This window comes from Euprymna scolopes, chromosome 8, assembly GCF_053919585.1.
Source record: "Euprymna scolopes isolate OS-2025 chromosome 8, ASM5391958v1, whole genome shotgun sequence".
Classification (NCBI taxonomy): Eukaryota; Metazoa; Mollusca; class Cephalopoda; order Sepiida; family Sepiolidae; genus Euprymna; species Euprymna scolopes.
The window spans coordinates 18,455,054-18,475,158 of NC_136489.1; the positions used below are offsets into that span (position 1 = coordinate 18,455,054).

Here is a 20,105-nt window from a genome sequence, read left to right on the forward strand (position 1 = left end):
CTCTTTTGTCAAATTTGGGAATATTTCTGTCAAATTCAGGAATCTGGATAAAATTTCGAATGGAACCCTTTATTTAATCCATGGGGGTAGTATGCTCTTGTTCCATCAGCCATGACTGGGTAGAAGTCCTAAGTAGTTCAGAATTGTATTTTTAATAGTTGTCTACATTGAGGATTGAAGAAAAAGGCAAGATATTCTATTGAAAAATATAATAAATTTATAACTTAAAATATTGCAGTATTAATTAAGAATTGATTATATAATGTTCAATTAAATTTTTGGCGCTTATACAGTTTAGTCAAGACATTAAAAAATGAACATATTGAAAAAAAAAGTTATATTGTACGTACTCGTTATAGTCTGAAGTTCTCTGAAAAAAAAATTCACTTAATTTCATTAAGTAGTTTTTATTTTACAGCGAAAAAACAATTTGTTATGATACCAAATAAAAGGTTCGATTTTTAGGAAGAAAAGCTAATAATAAAGATGGGGAGGGAGTGTTGGCGTTTTAACTGGAGTTATCTCCCTTTGGCGTGTTCACCAAATTTCATAATGGCTGACTTCAACGCGCTTTCATAAAAACATGTTTTTCTGCTGTAAAATAAAAACTACTCGATCAAATTAAATGAAATTTTTTTCAGAGATCTTCAGTCTAAAACAGATATGTACAATATAACCTTTTTTCAATATTTTCATTTTTTAATGTCTTGACTAAACTGTACAAGTACCAAATTTAAAAAAAAAAATTTTAATGTTGCAATATTTTAAGTTATAAATTTATTATATTTTTACTAATATATCTTGTCTTTCCAGTTTAACAACTAGTCGTTTTACTTCTCCATGTTTAATCTTAACCATATTACTTCTCATGCATTTTTTTATATATATAATCGTTTATTTTTAATTAATGGTTCCCATATTGTGTTAAATTCTATACTAGATCTGCTGTTGATCATCACCCAGAATATGCCCTGTTTCTTTGTGTTATATAGGGGTTTCATTGAGAGGTGAGTCTTAGAGAGAGTTCTTGTCTTATTACATATGATGTATCTTAGTGAGAGAGGTTGTTGATGTACTCAGAGAGATGTTGTTGTAAGAGACTTAGAGAGATTGTTCATATTATTACGATTCATATATATTAAATGTTCATTCCTTAATTGTGTTGAAAGGAAGAAGAAGAAAGCTCTTTGAGTGAGGACATAGTGTTCAGACATTGTGTAGACATGATGATGTTGAGACGTGTATGTAAAGACATTTTATAACACAAATATATAATACAATTTCCTTTACCTTTTTGTAAGAATCATAAGACAAGACGAGCTTTACAAAACACATGATGGTTTATTTCGTCACATGGCCGTGTTTCCATCACCAAGAATTCAAGTCTCACATTTTAGTTTCAACGTGACGTCTCGCTCCCTAGACGACTGACTCCCTCTGAGTTTCTTCACTGACTGACTAACTCTGAAGTTTTTCTCTATCCCTCGAACTTTCTATTTTCTGTGACGTCATACACATGTTAAAACATGTGCATTCTTTCACGTGTCCTGGACATATGTGTCCAAAACTTTTCCTATTTCTACAAAAGGAATTTTAACCTATATTCAATATGTTAAAAAACATTATCTTATAAGCTGCATTCTTTCAATTTAAAATTTCATAACAAACTTGAGAGTTCACATTCTTTCCTTGAAATATTTATCTATATTCTAAACAAATGTTTGTTTTACATTTTTAAATTCTCACACGTAATCTATTTCTAAACTAAATTACGAGGTTCGAATTTGTCTATTGCTATTTCATTTTCATTTTAAACTAAATTCTCCATTTTTATACATGAAAAGGGGACAGCCCTTATCATGTAACATCTGGATTTGTCTCATTCTTTACTCTTCTCTGTAATTTAAAAAATTTTGATTCTAATATATATTTTTTCCCCATTTCGTAACCAGAGATACAAGTCATGGCAGTCTTGAAAACTTGAGACAGGATACAGATTTCACACGCTACATTCTTGGTGTCGCTTTGCAAAAAGTGACTTTCATTCGTGATCGAGGTACCTGTGATGGTGCTGATCTCTCAGAAAAAGGCAAAATAATGGCATATTCATGTAAACTTTCGAGGTAAGAGTCAAAACATTGTAAAGATATGAGATGGGTATGGATTACATTAGATACATTCTTGTAGTCTGTACCCCACATATCATCTTTACTCTCGATCAATTTAACCAGAACAGGTGATTTCTTTCTGGCAGGGTTTAATCGTATGAGAAAGAGTTCTTGCCTAGATTAAAAAACAAAAATTTTAAAAATCACTATGATGTACATACTCATGACAGTTTGAAAATATCATATTCCAAAATTCATATAAATTAAACAAGTAGTTTTATTTTTAAATAAGAAAATCAAATTTTCCGAGTATTCAAGAAGTGACTGTCTCACCCGCTATTTTGGAAAATATCTCAAGAAACAGAGCAAGGTTAACTCAATAATATTCCATACTTGATTTATGTTACGTCTACAAATTCCCATTAATCATTTGAAAATGATATTCTAAAACTACTTCATTAGTTTACATGATTTTTGAAATATGATATTTTCGTTCTGTCATGGGAACGTACATGATACAGATTTTTGTTTTTAATATACAGTAAATTCTGGACAAGGACGTGAAAAAGATGTATAGAATTCAAATACAGGAAAACGGATACATAAATAATTAAATAGGCATGCATGACATGAATGTTTATTTTCCAGAGTAAAAATAGACTTTTCTTCACAATTGCAGACTTTCATGGTTGGAACAGATCTGTGTATAAGAATAATAAATTTATATATGTGGAGATCAACTGAGATTAATGAAAGGATTGATGAACTGAAACGGTAATAATAACGACCCTAATCGTTTCATGAGAGACTACATACATTGTCTTTCATCAACATTTGATATACTTTGAAATATTTATTTGCAGAAAATCTTTAAAAATTTACATTTTAAACAATTCAGGCACAAGACCATTCAAAAGTAGAAAAATGGGTGTCGTGGATCATCCTTTGTCACCATGCCTAAAAAATGTCTGTCATACTCTTAACTAGACTCATCAATCACCATAATACCGCATTTACTCCAGGGGTCATTCTACTTAAAATTTCGCAAATGGTTTGTATAATTATTCTAGGTTAATATTTTCCAAAGATGAAGCAACCAATGGTTTTTTAATGATGTTCATGCAAGAGTGCTCAATACTGAAGTGGGGCAAGATATATTTTTTATTTATTTTATATAAGCATTCATATATCTCTACACATTAAGGAGCATGTTTTTGTCAGCCAGTTACAAGTAACTAGAAACCTCTTCAGGCAATATATAAACATATAATAATTTAATTGGAAAGAATCGTAGCGTGGGAGGGAAAAAACAACAAATAAAAAATTTTGTTAGGATGATCTTTCCAACCATTTCTAGATAATAGATAGCCTTCTGTGTTCCATGTTCTGAATTGAAAAACAAGCAGACCACTCTCTAAGTAGGGGTGGGATATAAATGGGCAAGAAAAGAAGAAAACAGATGGAGTTTGGAGACAGAAGGATGTCCTTCCAAGATGAATGCAATTTGGAATAAGCCGGAGATGAAAAAATGAAAATGGAGAGCGGGCATACATCGATATACTCATGATATAACTTGATCTGTCAAAATTGACCAGGAAGTCAAGTTGTGTGTCTTTCCGTCAGGTCCATTTTCATCTGTTCCTTCCATGTATAACTTGGATAGGTGTCTGAATATGTTTTTGGGCGCACTTCTCCCTCATCCACACACACACAGATCACGTTATTAAACTAATAAATTAATCATTATGGAATATATATTTTAGGCAACACGGTAACATCGGACATTTTATTATTTTTTTTATTTTTGTGTCTTACAAACTATGTTTAAATCTGAAGAGTAGAAAGTGGACTTTAGGTTTATTTTTGACAGCTTTGTAACCCTCACTTTCCATATTTTGTCCTTTAGTCATCATATTCCATTCCATGGCACATTTCTGACAAAGGTGGAAGAATAACAATTCCGAGTTGGAATCTATTCATATAACACTTATCAAAGTAGTTGCATGGTTTGTCTGGAGTGATTTCCATGAAAAAAAATATATATTTCTAGATATAGGATTCACTTTTAAACTAATCAACCAATCATTATGAATTATGGAATATATATTCTAGGAATAATGATTAGTAATGTAGACACATTATTATTTTTTTTTAAACTTTTAACGGATTGTGCTCCCAAAATTTGCACCCATCCAAAAACATCTTTTAAAATAATTGAGTACATAAATTTAATAGAGAACCAAATTTTTAGTTGTATTATGTATGTCTGAGCATCCAAAATATGTATGTGAGGTGGGGAATTCTTAAACTAATGAACTTGTTAATATTAATTATGAATTATATATCCTTTGCATCATAGGATATGGGCAAAGTGTTTTTTTTTCTTTTTTTTTCTTTTTTTAATTTTACAATTTAAGGTATCTGCCCTTGAAACACCCTACGAAAAAATTTTAGATTTAAAAAAACCAATGCTATACGTATTGTTCTTGATATTCTGATTTTATTTGTTTTTTTTTTAATTTACATACTTTATTTTTTATTTAAATTTTATTCTTATTTATAAACTTTACTCTTTGTGCCAACTGAAACTGCACTTAAAAAAATTGAACTTAATAATAAAGAATATACATATTTTTTCTTAATATTTTAGTTTTATTTTGAATATATATATTTTATTTTTCTTTCTTTATTTATTAACTTTGCCATTTAACGGGTGTGTTCACAGAGACTGCATTCTACAAAAATAAAAATTAAAAACTAAGGCTATACACACTGTTTTTTGTTTGTTTTGTTAATGTTTTATTTTTAGTTTTTGAATATTTTTTAATTTACATATTTTATTTTTTATTATTTATTTGTTTAACTTTGCTTGTTAAAGGGTTTGTCTACTGAAATGATACTGTACAAAAAAAAATTAAATTAAAAACTAAGGCTGGACATATTGCTTCTGTGAAGGGTATTTTTCTAGTGATTATAAATTTAAATTTATTTTGTTATTTCAAGCCTACTGCGCTAATTAATTGTGTATTTTTTAAAAATATTTTTTATTTTTCATAGATTTTGTCTGAAATACTACCAGCGAATTGGCTCTAACACTGATAAAAAAGAGAAAAGAGCTGTGTCAACATTGTGTTTGGAGATATTGAGTGTTGTGGGTCGGCTAATATATTCGACTGACTTGTTTGATGCTTCATCGGCTGAAAAACAAAAAAAATGGCTAATAATGATTTGTAAGTAAAAGTTTGCTTTGTTTGTGCTGAAGAACATATTTTATCTTGAAAGACTATGCATTCTGGGTACCATTTGCAGAAATAGAGCCTGTGTCCTGTTTTCAGAAAATAAACTCAAGTTTGGTGCATTATTTGGAGAAAAAGACCCTATATCTGGTGGAGAAAAATGCCAATATGTCTAGTGCTGTTTGAAGAAAAATGCCAATATATCTAGTGCTGTTTGGAGAAAAGAATGCTGCCAAGACTAAACTTGTTTCCTTCAATAATTACAAGAAACCTTTTCTACCACCAATAGCAATGGCCAATGAATCTTTATCTGAAAGTACATCTTTTAGGCTCCTCGGCCTAACGTTCACAGGAAACATGAGTTGGAACAATTACATTGAAAGTATTGCCAGGATCGCTGCGAAGAAGGTAGGGTCTCTCTACCGTGCTAAAAAGCTACTAACGCCCGAAAGTATCCTGTACCTCTATAAGGCCACCATTCGCTCATGTATGGAGTATGGTTGTCATATTAGGGCTGGTGCATCTGCCACTAGTCTGTCGCTCCTAGACAAGGTTCAAAAGAAAGTCACCAACCTGATAGGCCCTGAACTGGCATCTAAGCTTCAACCTCTGTCCCATCGACGAAACGTTGCGTCCCTCTGCCTGTTCTACAAGTACTTTAATGGTGACTGCTCTGATGTACTTCAAGCACTTGTAACCACTCGACGTAAATATCCGCAACCAACCCGACAAGCAGCTAAATCCCACCCCTTCACAGTAGAGATCCCTAGATGTAAGAGAGCCTTCTACTCCAGTAGTTTCTTCCCCAGAACAACTAGACTTTCGAATTCCCTTCTGGGTCCCTGCTTCCTCAACTTTACTGACATGCAGAAGTTCAAGTGCAACGTGAACCAACATCTTGCTGCCCAACTTCCTACACAGTACCCCTGATGCTTATGTCCCTGATAGTAGCCCCCTACACCAAAGTAGCAATGTGCCTTGTTTGAGGTGAAAATGTAAAAAAACAAAAAAGTATGTCTAGTGCTGTTTGAAGAAAAATGCGAATATGTCTGGTGCTGTTTGGAGAAAAAGGCTATATGTCTGATGTACTAATTGGGAAAAATCCATATGCACCTGGTGTGCTGTCTGCAACAAATTTTTTGTTTTCTTTATTTTCCCATTCCCATTTTCTTCCAATGAAATCTTAATGTGTGTATATATGTTACTCAGGTCATTCCAAAAGGAAGGACTCCTATTTTTTTTAACTCAAAAACTAAAATATTGAAGAGCTACAAAGAAGGCAGTGGTACTATTAAAATGAGTGACCTTTTGTGTTCCAGAATTTATTTTTCTACATAATCACCATTTTGAATGCGTTTTTGCCAGCCACTGTTGATGTCTCAGCTGTGTCACTCACATCTCTACAACCAAACAAACTCATCTCTTAACCGTGCTGACATCAACTGCATCAGCTTTGTAAATGTTCCACAGGTGTCGGTGAATGTTAATCAGTTCATATTTTTTTCTGCATGAAGGAATTCAATGATGCATCTCTGCTTCTGACACACATCCATGAAAGATTTTTTTTTCTTAGTCTCATACCATCAATGTCTGCATCTGAGAGATGAAACTTTCAGGTAATGAATGCCTAAGTTCAGTCATCATAGCAATACAACTTGCAATCCCCTCTGATTCATCTGGGCAGAATAAAAACAGCCATTACTTTTGGAACGTCCCTTGTATATATACAAAAATGTTTTAAAATTTTAATCAATTTTATTATATCTTAAGTAGGACAGACCCTAGTGTAAATGTGGTGATGTGGTATTCTAGTTAGGAGTCGGATAGACATTAGCAATTGTAACCAAGGATGACCAGCAGCATCCATATTTCCCACACTTTTGAATGACCTTGTGCCTAATTTGTTGTAAATGTTAGTTTGATATTTGTTTAAATAAATAAAAGAGACTTCTACAGTGAAGGATTGGGATTTTGCTGTTAAACTGGTTTGTACATTGAGGAGGTACAAGTGCTTTTTGTATGAGAACATTCCATAATGATAAAGGGATACAACATTGCGGTGGTGAGATAGGGGTTGGAGCTTGGCCAACAGTGTAGGATCTGTTATAGTAACAAATACATTGAGGATCTTGCAAAAGCTGCTGCAAGGAAGGTGGGCTGGGCTCCCTCTATCATGCTAGAAAACTACTCACACTTGAAAGTATCCTGTACCTCTATAAACCCACCATTCACTCATGCATGGAGTATTGTTGCCACATCTGGGCTGGTGCATCTACCACTAGTCTCTCCCTCTTGGATAGGGTCCAAAAAAGGGTCCCCAATCTAATAGGTCCCTCTTTGTCAACTAGGTTCCAACCCCTGTCCCATCACCACAATGTTGCATCCCTGTGTCTGTTTTATGAAATGTGCACTGATGAATTCATTGCACTTGTGCCCCCTTGATGTACATATCCCCAACAAACCCGTTTGGCAACAAAATCACACCCCTTCACTGTTGAGACCCCTAAATGTCAGAAAGTTTTCTACTCAAATAGCTTCTTCCCTAGAACGGCTAGACTTTGGAATTCCCTTCCTGCTACCTGCTTCCCAAACTGTACTGATATGCAGAAGTTCCAATGCAATGTAAACCAACATAGGCATGATCCCAATTAGTAGCCCCTTGCGTTTTTTTCGGAGTGAAGGTTTGTTAAAAAAAAAGATTGGAGACTTTTTTTTTTGGACCCAGTTTAAGAAGGGGAAACTAGTAATGAATACCCCAACCCAGATGTGGCAACACTACTCTCTCTGCATGAGTGAATGGTGATTTTGTAGAGATACAGGATTCTCTCAGGTGTGAGTAATTTTCTAGCATGGTAGAGGGAACCCACCTTCTTTGCAGCAATGTCCTCAATGTGTTTGCTCCAGTTTATGTTGCCTGTGAATGTTAAACCGAGGAGTTTCAACTAGGAGCTCTCAGGTTTTATGTTGCAATATTTTCTATATATATGAGGGTATGATTAAAGAAAGTTAAAAAAAAGTTCTACTTATAGACACTGGTGATAGGAATTGACTAATGAAATTAATTCACATCATGCTAGCAACCAATCAGAAATCAGAGTTGATCCATAAAAGTATTGGATATTATAGAATTCTTACACAATTTTTCATGTCCACACAAGAAAGATCTTTGCTGTGAAATTTAAAAGTCTGGAGCTTATAGAGAACAGTTACTCATCGAAAACTTTTTCATCTCCAGGACTTGTACAGAATAGCTACCCATTGGAAACTCTTCTGAAATTAAACATGGCTTACGATTCAAAATTTTTATTCGTTTCCTTAATCTTAACAGCTGATTATTGATTTTTGCAGTACAAGACACGGAGGTGAACGCATCACAATTTGCAGAATTACAACAAGTGACAGAAAAGCATGTCAAGATTTTTCAGGTAGGTCAGAATTTTATTTACATTCGAAGGGAGAGGGCACATTATTTTTCTTATTGACGTAATGAATACAAGTACATCTTCACAAGAATATGATTGGCTGGTTAAGCTATAACCAGCTAGTAGAGCAGCTTGGAGGAGATGTCAAAAGATACATCGAAAGCCTCATGCTTAAGGATATTCCAGCTTCGACCATGAACACCCATTCATTAAAGTGACTGACTAGATTATTATTCAAATACTGTAGCTAAGAGCATTCAGCTATTTCAAATATCCTTTCCACAGGAAAAATATCAAAATTGATGTTTATCAAGATTATTATTTTTGGAGATGAGGGTTGATAATTTGTATTACCATCCTTTATCTTGGTTGTTATTTTCACATTTCAATCTTCAATTTTTGAACTCAAGAAAATCATATGGATTTTCAAAGTAAACTCTCATTCTGTCAATCAGTAAGTAGAAGTGTTAATATTATGTGATTTTTAGTTATTATTACTTGTAATAAGGAACCTTCAACCTCCAGAATGATGTCACTTAGAACTGATTATTAATCTACGTACGTCTTTATCTATTGTTGATTCCTGTACAAAACAAAGGGTTCAGTTTGAAAGTTTGGAGATTACATGCGTGATTGTGAAAATAAAATTCAAGATGAAAACAGTATTATTTGCATTATCCGTACAGCATAATCACATTGATACACCAGTTCCCATTTGTTGCAATATTTTGGAGTATAATGGGGTATGATCCCACACAGTCGGACGATTCTATTTATAAACGATGCTGCTAAGAACTGACGAATCAAATTAATTCACGTTTTGCTACCAACCAATCAGAAACCAGAATTGCTTCATAAATATTAAACCTTTTTTGGAGCAATTTCACATTCTTTTCCGTCTCGACACTGTAAGAATATTTTGCTCTGTGGAACTGTCTACTACAAACAAGTCGCCTCCCAGGACTTGAGTGTAACAGTGAACCATCTGAAACTGTTCTGAAACTAAAAATGGCTTACACTTCTAGAGGTTTTGCGCCCAGTGTGCGTCTTTATTTCAATGGATCCGAATCAAAATTCGAATTGTGGCAAGTTAAATTTCTAGGATATCTACGAATCTAAAAGCTACACAAAGTACTTCAAACACAACCTGAAAACAGAAACGACCCCGACTTCATTGAAAAGAACGCAACTGTCTTTGCGGAATTAATACAGTGTTTAGATGACCGAAGTCTATCACTGGTAATGAGAGAAGCCCTGGACGACGGCTGCAAAGCATTAAACATTGAAAGAGCATTATTTATCGAAAGGAAAACCCAAAATTATTTCTTTATACACTGAACTGACCTCTCTAAAACGAATGGAAGCCGAAACTATTACTGATTATATTATAAGAATCGAGACAACTGCAAATTCTTTAAAAATGTCTGGTGAAGTTATAAGTGACAGTCTGTTAATTTCCATGGTCCTTAAGGGATTACCGAGTGATTTCAAGCCATTTACCACCGTGATAACCCAGAAAGAAAAACCCATGACTTTTAGCCAATTCAAGGTAGCACTCAGAAGTTACAAAGAAACTGAAAAAAATGATCACAGAAAAAACGAATCCACAAATATCATGAAATTTAAAAATACACACATAAAAACACCAAAATCGAATTATACCCATGCCAGGAATAAAAAACGCAACTTTGCCAAAAGCAAGTTTTTTTCCTAAGAAACGTACAAAAATTATTTGCTATAATTGTGGACGACCTAATCACAAGAGTTTCCAATGTAGATACAGGACTCAAAATGGCGAATACATTAAAAATGTAGAGAGCTCTGTTAGTGAACATACATTTTTATTTTCGTGTACATTTAATGCTTCAACAAACAATAATAATTTTCTTGTTGATTGTGGGGCCACGGCACATGTGATTACAAAGGAATCTGATTTTATCAATTTTGATCCCAACTTTAAGCCACAAAATCATTTTGTAGAACTAGCTGACGGGAGTCGAGTCAATGATATCGTTTTGAAAAGAGGCAATGCGAAAATCTCGCTAAAGAACAATAAAGGTGAACTGTGTTTCTGTATTCTAGAAAACGCTCTTCTAACCCAAAACTTAAACAAAATATATTTTCTGTACAAGCTGCTACGAAACAAGGTGCAAATATAAACTTTAGCCCCAATAAATCAAAACTGGTATACCTGAATGGAACTGTATTCGACATTAAAGAAAATGGAAGACTATATTATTTAAATAGCGTAGTCCCATCAAAAACCGCCTGTCATGATCTACAGACATGGCATAAAATTCTTGGACACTCTAATATTCCTGATATCAAAAAGTTGTCGACTGTAGTTGATGGAATGCAAATACAAACATCAAAAACCTTCAACTGCGACGTCTGTACGCAAGGGAAAATGACAAACTATCAAAACAAGATACCAGACAAAAAGGCCAAAAAAATCCTATCAATGGTGCATTGTGACTTGAACGGTCCCATAGAACCGATGGCCAGAGAACATTATAGATATGTGTTGAATTTCGTAGATGACCATTCAAGTTTAATAATGGTTTACTTTTTAAAGAACAAATCTGATACCCTTCTAGCAACTAAGAAATATCTAGCCGACATGGCTCCCTACGGTGAAATCAAGTGTATTCGCTCTGACAACGGTACGGAATTCACCAATAAAGACTTTGAACTTTTACTAATTAACCATCATATCAGGCATGAAACATCAGCTCCTAGATTGCCACACCAAAACGGGACTGCTGAACGTGCGTGGCAGACACTTTTTGAAATGGCAAGATGCCTACTCATTGAATCAAAACTCCCTAAAAACCTCTGGGCGTATGCTCTTATGGCAGCAGCCTATATACGCAACAGGTGCTTTAACAAAACACTATTTAAAACTCCATATGAATCTTTCTGCGGTAAAAAACCAAATTTAAGCAGAATGCATATATTTGGTTCAACTTGCTTCGCATATATAGAGAAAAAGAGTAAATTGAATATTAAAGCCGACAGAGGTATATTTCTTGGATACAATAAAAACAGTCCAGCCAATTTAATATTTTTTCCCGAAAAAAAAAAAATAAAAAGAATCCGGTGTGTAAAATTCACAGACACGTTTAATTTTACAGACGAAAACCCGTCATATGAAGAAGATGAAATTATATTACCTCAAATAATTAAAACAAATGAAAACGACGGAGACGAGAGTGTCCATGATGATGATGATGATGATAATAAAGTCGAAAGATATCCCAAAAGAAATAGAAGACGACCCGATGTTTTTGTGGTCGACAATATAAAAGATTATCAAATCGACTATTGCTATTCAATGGAAAATGCGCCAAAAAAGCTTCAACGAAGCAATTAATTCAGAACGTTGTGATGAATGGAAAATTGCCATGAAAAAAGAAATAGATGCCTTAACCGAAAATGATACCTATACGGTAGTGCCTCTCCCAAGAGATAAACATGTTATTTCTACCAGATGGGTCTTTACAAAAAAGAGTGCAGCATCAGGCGTAGAACAGTACAAAGCAAGATTTGTTGCTAAAGGGTACTCTCAGATTTACGGTATAGAATATTTTTCTACGTTTTCACCGACCACAAACCTAACGACAATAAGAATTTTACTGCAAGTCGCATCACAATATCACCTAAACATCCATCAAATGGACATAAAAAATGCTTATTTGAATGCCCCAAAAGACTGAAATTTATATTACCCCTCCAGAGGGATTTATAATGAAAAATGAAAATAGCGTGTGGCGACTTAACAAGTCATTATATGGTCTAAAGCAGAGTGCTCAGTGTTGGAATACAGTATTTCATGATTATATTATTAAACAACAATTTAGACAATGCGCTGTAGACCCCTGTTTATATACCGAACACAAAGACAATAAACTACTGCTTTTGGTTTTGTGGGTCGATGATATTTTAATTGCATCAAATTGTGACATAATGTTAACTGATGTTAAGAACAAATTAAGTAAAAGATTCAAAATGACCGATCTTGGCAAAATATCCTGGTTTCTGGGAATAGAATTTACTCAAAGCAAAGGACTTGTTACGATGACTCAATCGAGATACATCAACAAAATACTATTAAAATTTGGAATGGGAGAGTGCAAGAAACGCTCTACACCAGTCGAAAATGATATTAATAAAAATATACACACAGAATCTGAAATAATAAATGACACACAATATTGCGAAATTATAGGTAGTCTTATATATTTAATGACTGCAACCAGGCCCGACATATGCTATACAGTAACAAAACTGTCAAAAAATTATCACGACCGACAATGAAGGATTTAAACAGAGCTAAACAAGTCCTGCGTTATTTAAAAGGAACTAAAGAACAGAAGTTGGTATTTAGAAAATCAAGAAATCCCTTAAAATTAGAAGGTTTTTCAGATTCAGGCTGGGCAAACGACGAAGATCGCAAGAGTGTATCTGGATATTGTTTCAGACTCTCGGAAAATGGGCCTATTATTTCATGGAAATCTAAAAAGCAACAGATTGTATCTCTCTACGTGCGAAGCAGAATTTATCGCGATCACACACACGACCCAGGAAGCACTCTACTTTAAAAATATCCTGAAGACTATTTTAGAGCCAGAATTAATTAAAAGCCTCGTAGTAATTAATTGTGATAATCAAGCCAGTATAGTCTTAGCACAGAACATGATAATCAACCAAAGATCTAAGCATATAGATATAAAATACCATTTCATAAAAAACGAGATAAAAAAGGAATCCATTATTTTGAATTACATATCATCAGAACAAAATATCGCTGATGTATTTACGAAACCCACAACAAGGATAAAGTTACGTTTTTTCTCAAAACTTGTTGGTGAATTCGACTGAATAATTTTTTTTTTTCACTGCCCTATATGTATATAGATCTCTATATATTAAAAATACAGACCAGCGAAGTTCCACTTATGAGAAGGCTCTTACTTTTTTGCATGAATATCAGCGGAAAACCCTAGGGGTAATGCTCAGAGTATATAGACTTCTATATATCAAAAAAAAAAAAAAAAAAAATAGTCCTGGACAAGACGTTAAACTGTATTCATTTTATTTGTATTAACACTTTAACCTACTAATGCGTAACTAATACTTTTGCTTTAAAAAAAAAAAAAAAACTCTTTGTAATTTTCCTTTTTAACATTTGAACACAATTAAAAATAGCGTCTTTTTAAATGCTAAAATTCGAAGATCCAAATGATTTCTAATTTTTGTTATGTCTAAGTAAATATAAAAATATATATTTATGTTTGAGCAGAACAAACACAAGGGACTTATAAAAAATAGGGAGGATGTTGCAATATTTTGGAGTATAATGGGGTATGATCCCACACAGTCAGACGATTCTATTTATAAACGATGCTGCTAAGAACTGACAAATTAAATTAATTCACGTTGTGCTACCAACCAATCAGAAACCAGAATTGCTTCATAAATATTAAACCTTTTCTGGAGCAATTTCACATGTTCTTTTCCGTCTAGATACAGTAAGAATATTTTGTTCTGTGGAACTGTCTACTACCTCCCAGGACTTGTGTGTAACAGCGAACCATCTGAAACTGTTCTGAAACTAAAAATGGCTTACACTTCTAATCACCAAAGTTAAGTAACATTGAGCTGAGCCAGTACTAAAATGAGTGACCGACCATTTGGGAATTCCAGGTGCTTAATGTGCTCTTTGATTATCTTGGCGTTGTTTCCAGTCATTCTGGACCTCTCCTTGCTACTGGACTCGAGCCATGTCGATTCAGGAGAGATGTGTGTGGAGATTGCATGAAAGATTGTCACTTAAAACTGATTATTACTTTGCATTTTATCCGTTGTGCTGTGCTGTAATTTCTACTGCGCCATGACTGATGGAATGAGAGCAATCTACTCCCAGATTGTAGGAATAAGATCTGAGAAACTGCTTAGATATTCCAGCATATGTCCTTAGGTATCGTCTGATTTGATGCCATGTCTATTATAATATCATCCCAAAACATTTTATTTTTTATTTTTGATGGAAATCACTCCAGACAAGGTATGAAGACACTTGATGTAAGGTGCTAAAAACAATTACTTCAAGCTAAAAACGATAATTGTTAGACGGAATAGATTCTGACCCAGAAAACAGTAATTCTTCCCTCTTTGTCAGAAACATCACTCCCGGAAGAAAATAAAGGAAGCGATTTATGACATGATGAAGAAAACAAAGAAACTTTGCCGTTGTACTGGGGAGCTTTGGGGAGCTAGGTTTTCCCTGGATTAAAAACTGATATTGGGCCTAACTTTACCTTTATGAGTAGGCAAATAAATAGACAGTTACTTAAAACTAATTGTTAATCAACACCTTTATCCATTGTACCTTGAGTTAAAAATAATTTTCAAGATTTTTTTTTTTCAAGTCATTGGGACAGTTTATATGATGCCCTTGCTCATTTGGTTAAGAGTAAATGTAGTAGCTGTTCTGATACAACACTTCATCTTTTCTGTTTTTGGAAGGAGAAATCTAACTTTTGATCTAATCCAGAGTGCTTTTTTTGGGGGAGTTAGATTTTCCCTTACTTAAAAAGAAAAAAAAAACAACCTTGTATCTAACTCTGCTCACATGAGAAATAAGTGAGAGAGAGAGAAAAAGATTCACATATATCTATGCAAATTACATGGCTCTCAACATCTTTGTACAAATTTACTCAGCTCTCCACGAGGGCAAAGTTAGATACACATTCATTTTTTTTTATGTGTGGCATGTCCAAGTCTCATAAAAAAAAGTCACTGAATGAATAAAAAAAGTATAGTCCCAATTAAGTAACATCTTACTTTTAACAGAACAGAATCTACACCTTGATTCTAGCCTGAAAGGACAGGAAAACTGACATCTTGGTCTTTCAATAGTTTGCATTTTGCAAGATCATAGTAATCATTAGTTGGGGAAATTTGGTAAATTGGATTATTTAAGGTGACGACTCATCAAGAACTTTTTTACGTTAGACTTGAAGACGACTATATTGTAGTTAGCTGGAAAGCAGGCAAACAAAAGAGTGAAAGTTTGGCGAGGGGGGACCATAGATTGGAGCTCAGACAAGCACTTGCCATGAAAATAATGAGAGAGCAGAAACAGGCTCGCAACATTTCTTCCGTAGGAAAGAGGTTGTAGGGAAGAGAAATGGGCATTCCCTACTCGGCTACAAAGTCTATTTTGATAAGCTGCTTCTAGCAGCTCCTGCCCAGATGTGGCAACAGTACTGCATTCTTGGACGTACTTGGCTCTTATACAGTTAAAGAATTGTATTGACACAGAGATATTTACTGGTGAGGTAGAATGATTCCACCATTTTTCCAGCAACCTTGGCAATGGATTTGATGTATGTGTTCCATTTCAGATTAGGAGTAAAGGTCAGACCCAGAAGCTTATCAAAACATGGAACCTCCCCAAGATGAGAGCTATTCATTTCAATTGCTGCCAGACGGGGGTCAGAGCGTTGATAATGTAAAGATAGAAGCTTAGTTTTAGATGCATTAAAATTAACCAGCTTTTCCCATTGTACCACATGCTCAGAATCAGAGGAGAGAATGAGAGAGATCTTGGTCATTTATGGCTTTTGAAGTTTTCCTATAGATGGTAGTGTCGTCAGCATAAATGTTTACAAATGATCTTAGGATGTGATTTAGGAAATCATTGATATAAATCAGAAAGAGAGTTGGGCCCAGCATGGAACCCTGAGGAACTCCAGCATTAAAAAAAAAAACAACCTTGTATTTAACTCTGCTCTCATGAGATGTGAAGTTAATAGAGACTCCCTATCTCTTAATTGAGGAGTTGGAGTTGAAAATAAAAATCTGACTCCCAACTTTGTAAAAACAAAAAATAAAAACTCTGACATTGACTCCAGACTCAAAATGATAAACTTCTGCTTTTGCCTTCTCGCCTCTGGTCCAAATGCTTTGGTAGAAAAAGCAAGGGTACTTCTGCATGTCAATGACATGAGGCAAATGTATGCATTTTAGTTTCAAGAACGGCTAGTAGAGGGTGGTTATTAGCCTAGAACAGGGTTGATAACTCATACTTTTTTTTATATATATTTATACAATCTTACTGTGAAAAAAAAAAGAACAATCTTTCAGTAAAAAAATATTTTTTTAAACCTCTATAAATGTTGCATGTTTTTTAAATTATATTTTGTTACATTGACAAACTAAAATCATATTTTGATACATTTTTATACTGTAAAAAAACAATTCTAAAAACAATCTATAAATGTTTCATGTTTTTTACATATTTATTTTTTATTTTCAGTTATAAATCACCCATGAAAAGAAATACTATTAAAACTTAAATATTATATTTTGTTACATTTTTTATTCAATAAATGTTTTGATTTTCATGTATTTTCTTGTTCTTTATTTTGTTATTATATATTTTTGCATTCTCTGAGATATTTGTTTATATTTGAGGTTCAAGGAATGACCGATAGAGGGCATTCAAAGAACAGGGGTCGATAACTCCTCTCGGACACCTCATGACATTGCCTTATTGACATGCAGAAGTACCAAAGCAAATTATAATTTGAAAAAGTTTATTTTTAAAAGCAAATAAAACATGCTTTAATATATGACGTTCATAATTGCTTTTTTTGTTTGTATATGTAGAGATTAGCATCCAATATTTTAACGAGTACAACCGACGAACGAAATATGGTAGAATTGAGTTTGCTGCTGGAGATATTGACAGTTTATTGCGGTCACCTTTCATCTGGACAAATTTCCAGCTCAATTCTTCAATGGCTTAGGAATGTGTGTGAAGAAGAAAAAATAGGTAAGATTTTACAATAATTATTTTATTTATACAAGGCATGAAGCCACTTGATGTAAGGAGCTTAAAAAAAACTATTTCAAGATAAAAAAAAACTTGCCAACGATAAATGTTAGATGGAATAGATTCTGACCCAGAAAACAGCAATTCTTCTCTCTTTGTTAGAAACATCGCTCATGAAGAAAATAAGGCAAGCGATTTTAGACATGATGAAGAAAACAAAGAAATTTAGCCACTTGTAGGAACAAGGTCTGAGAAACTGAGAGCAATGCATCTTATATATATATATAACTACTTCATTTACTCACATAAAATTAATATACGAAAGTACGTAAAAAAATATGTAAACTTTAAGTATTTACTTCAAAAGTGCTCAATACGTAGGTAGAGCTAGTTAGTAATTTATAAAATATATATGGCGATTAAGCTACACTGAATATTCGGCATTTCATCCACTATAGGATTCGTCAGGCTTATGTGCGAATTCTGTGCTTGTTTCTCGTTTTTAGTTTTTTATGTTGAGGATTTTAGTAAGCTAATCAGCTTTCTAGTATCCACCACGCCCCTTCCTATCAGCCAATGGGCATGCATTTTATCGAACAAAGGATCTGTTTTAGAACTAGGTTAGTGGTTTAAGGCAGACGATTTTCCTCATTTCTGCTCTTTTTTTTTTTTTTTTTTATATAAATATGCATATGTGTACACACACACACACACATATATATATATATATATATGTGTGTGATCGTTTATGTATATCCATGTTTATTTAATTTATTTGTTTGTTTTCTATTGTTATTGTTAGTTTTAAAGCTATTTTGTATCGCTATCCTAGAGTAAGTTTTATTTTGTGAACACAATTGTTTACTATTTCTCGTCTACAGTTTAATAGATTTTGGGGTTCTTTAAAGTACAGGATAGGAAATTTTTCATGGAGGCATAATTTACATGGGTCGTCTAAATGTCTGCACGTGGTAGCTTGTCTTATTATTTTCCATTCGACTACTGGCGAATGTCCGCTTTCTTTGAGTTCCCAGTATTTATTCGCTAGTGTTGTTTTTATACGGTGTTTTTTATTTTTGAATGTACTTCTGTGGTCATAGTATCGGGTTTTGAAATCTAAGGAAGTCATGCCTACGTAATATTTCTTGTTATTCAGGTTTTCTTTTGCAAATATTGTTGCTTGATAAACTACGCTTTTTGTTAGACATTTATTTTGAACTGGGCAAAGTGTGCGGTGTCTACAGTTGCATTTATCTTGTTTGTTATTATTATTTTTATTTATGGTATGGTTGTTCTTGTCTAGGGTTGGTCTGTTATTATTATTGTTGTTATTATTATTATTATTATTTTATTATTATTATTATTTCTGCTAGTGTTGGTTTTATTTTTGTCATGGTGTCTACTTTTTTTATTGTTTATTTTGTTGTTGTTTACATTCTTTTTATTTAGTATTTTGTTATGTGCTTTAATTATCATCTCTAAGTTTTCGCAACAACTGTAAGATAACTTCAAGGTATTTTTATTGAAGATTTTGTGTAAGGGGTTGGTTGCGGGAAAGTGTTTTTCAATAAGGTCTAGAAATTTCTTGCCAAGTTTTGTTTTTAACATTTGATTGTATGGGGCCGTATATCAAATTATAGTTCTTTTTCTTCTATTTTTGATTTTATTATAGTTGTTGGTGTTTTGTTGCTTATATTTGATATTGATATTTTTGTATCCACTATTTTTTAGGGCTGTTTTGTAGATATTGGTTGACCTGTTAAATGCATTTTCATCGCTTGAGTTATTACTGAGTCTACTTACGATCGAGTTGGGAATGTGTTTTATAATTGATGGTGGGTGGTTGGACTTAGGGTTTACGTAAATTGTAGTAGCGTTATCTTTTAAGTATGGTTCATATCTGTTTTTATCTAAGTTTAACGTGACGTCCAGGAAGTTTGTTATTTTTATGTTAGCTGATACGTCTGCTTTAAGGCCTAATTTTTTCATTTCCTTGTGTATGATTTTCTTAAAGTTTTCTCCCTTGACTTTGTCGGAGTTTTTTATTATAGCTAGTCCGTCATCTCTATATAGGCTGATATCCGTAGTATCGAATATGCTTGTGAGGGTATATAGAATGAATAATCCCACAAGATCTGATGCCTCTGCAGAATCTCTGGCACCCATCGCCAAATCAAACAAATTTTTCATTTTAGTTTTTATCCATTGGTTATTGTTATTTATTAGAACTGATTTTCTACATTTTTTAATGATGTTGATTTCTTCCAAGGATATATCAGTGTATGCCTCGGCAAATTCTGTTATATAGGGGTTTCATTAAAAGAGTCTTAGAGAGAGAGTCTTTTATTAAAAGCACAGTCTTAGAGTCTTATTGAGAGTTTGTTGTAAGAGGGATTGTTCGTTTTATGACGATATTCATATATATTTAAAATGTTCTTTCTTAGGTGCTGATAGAAGAAGAAAGCTCTTTGAGTGAGGAGATAGTGTTCAGACAGTC

The 20,105-nt window shown here is 33.4% G+C and overlaps 1 protein-coding gene across 1 annotated transcript in view; it reads left to right on the forward strand.

The window, feature by feature from the left end:
* The window catches only part of LOC145283495 (Fanconi anemia group I protein-like), a 143,147-nt gene that overhangs the window by 93,791 nt on the left and 29,251 nt on the right, over positions 1 to 20,105 (forward strand). Inside the window, exons 22-25 of the mRNA XM_080132321.1 lie at positions 1,953 to 2,123; positions 5,166 to 5,338; positions 8,693 to 8,769; positions 17,443 to 17,608. Coding sequence (XP_079988447.1) covers positions 1,953 to 2,123; positions 5,166 to 5,338; positions 8,693 to 8,769; positions 17,443 to 17,608 — 587 coding nt within the window. The remainder of the gene's footprint in view (positions 1 to 1,952; positions 2,124 to 5,165; positions 5,339 to 8,692; positions 8,770 to 17,442; positions 17,609 to 20,105) is intronic.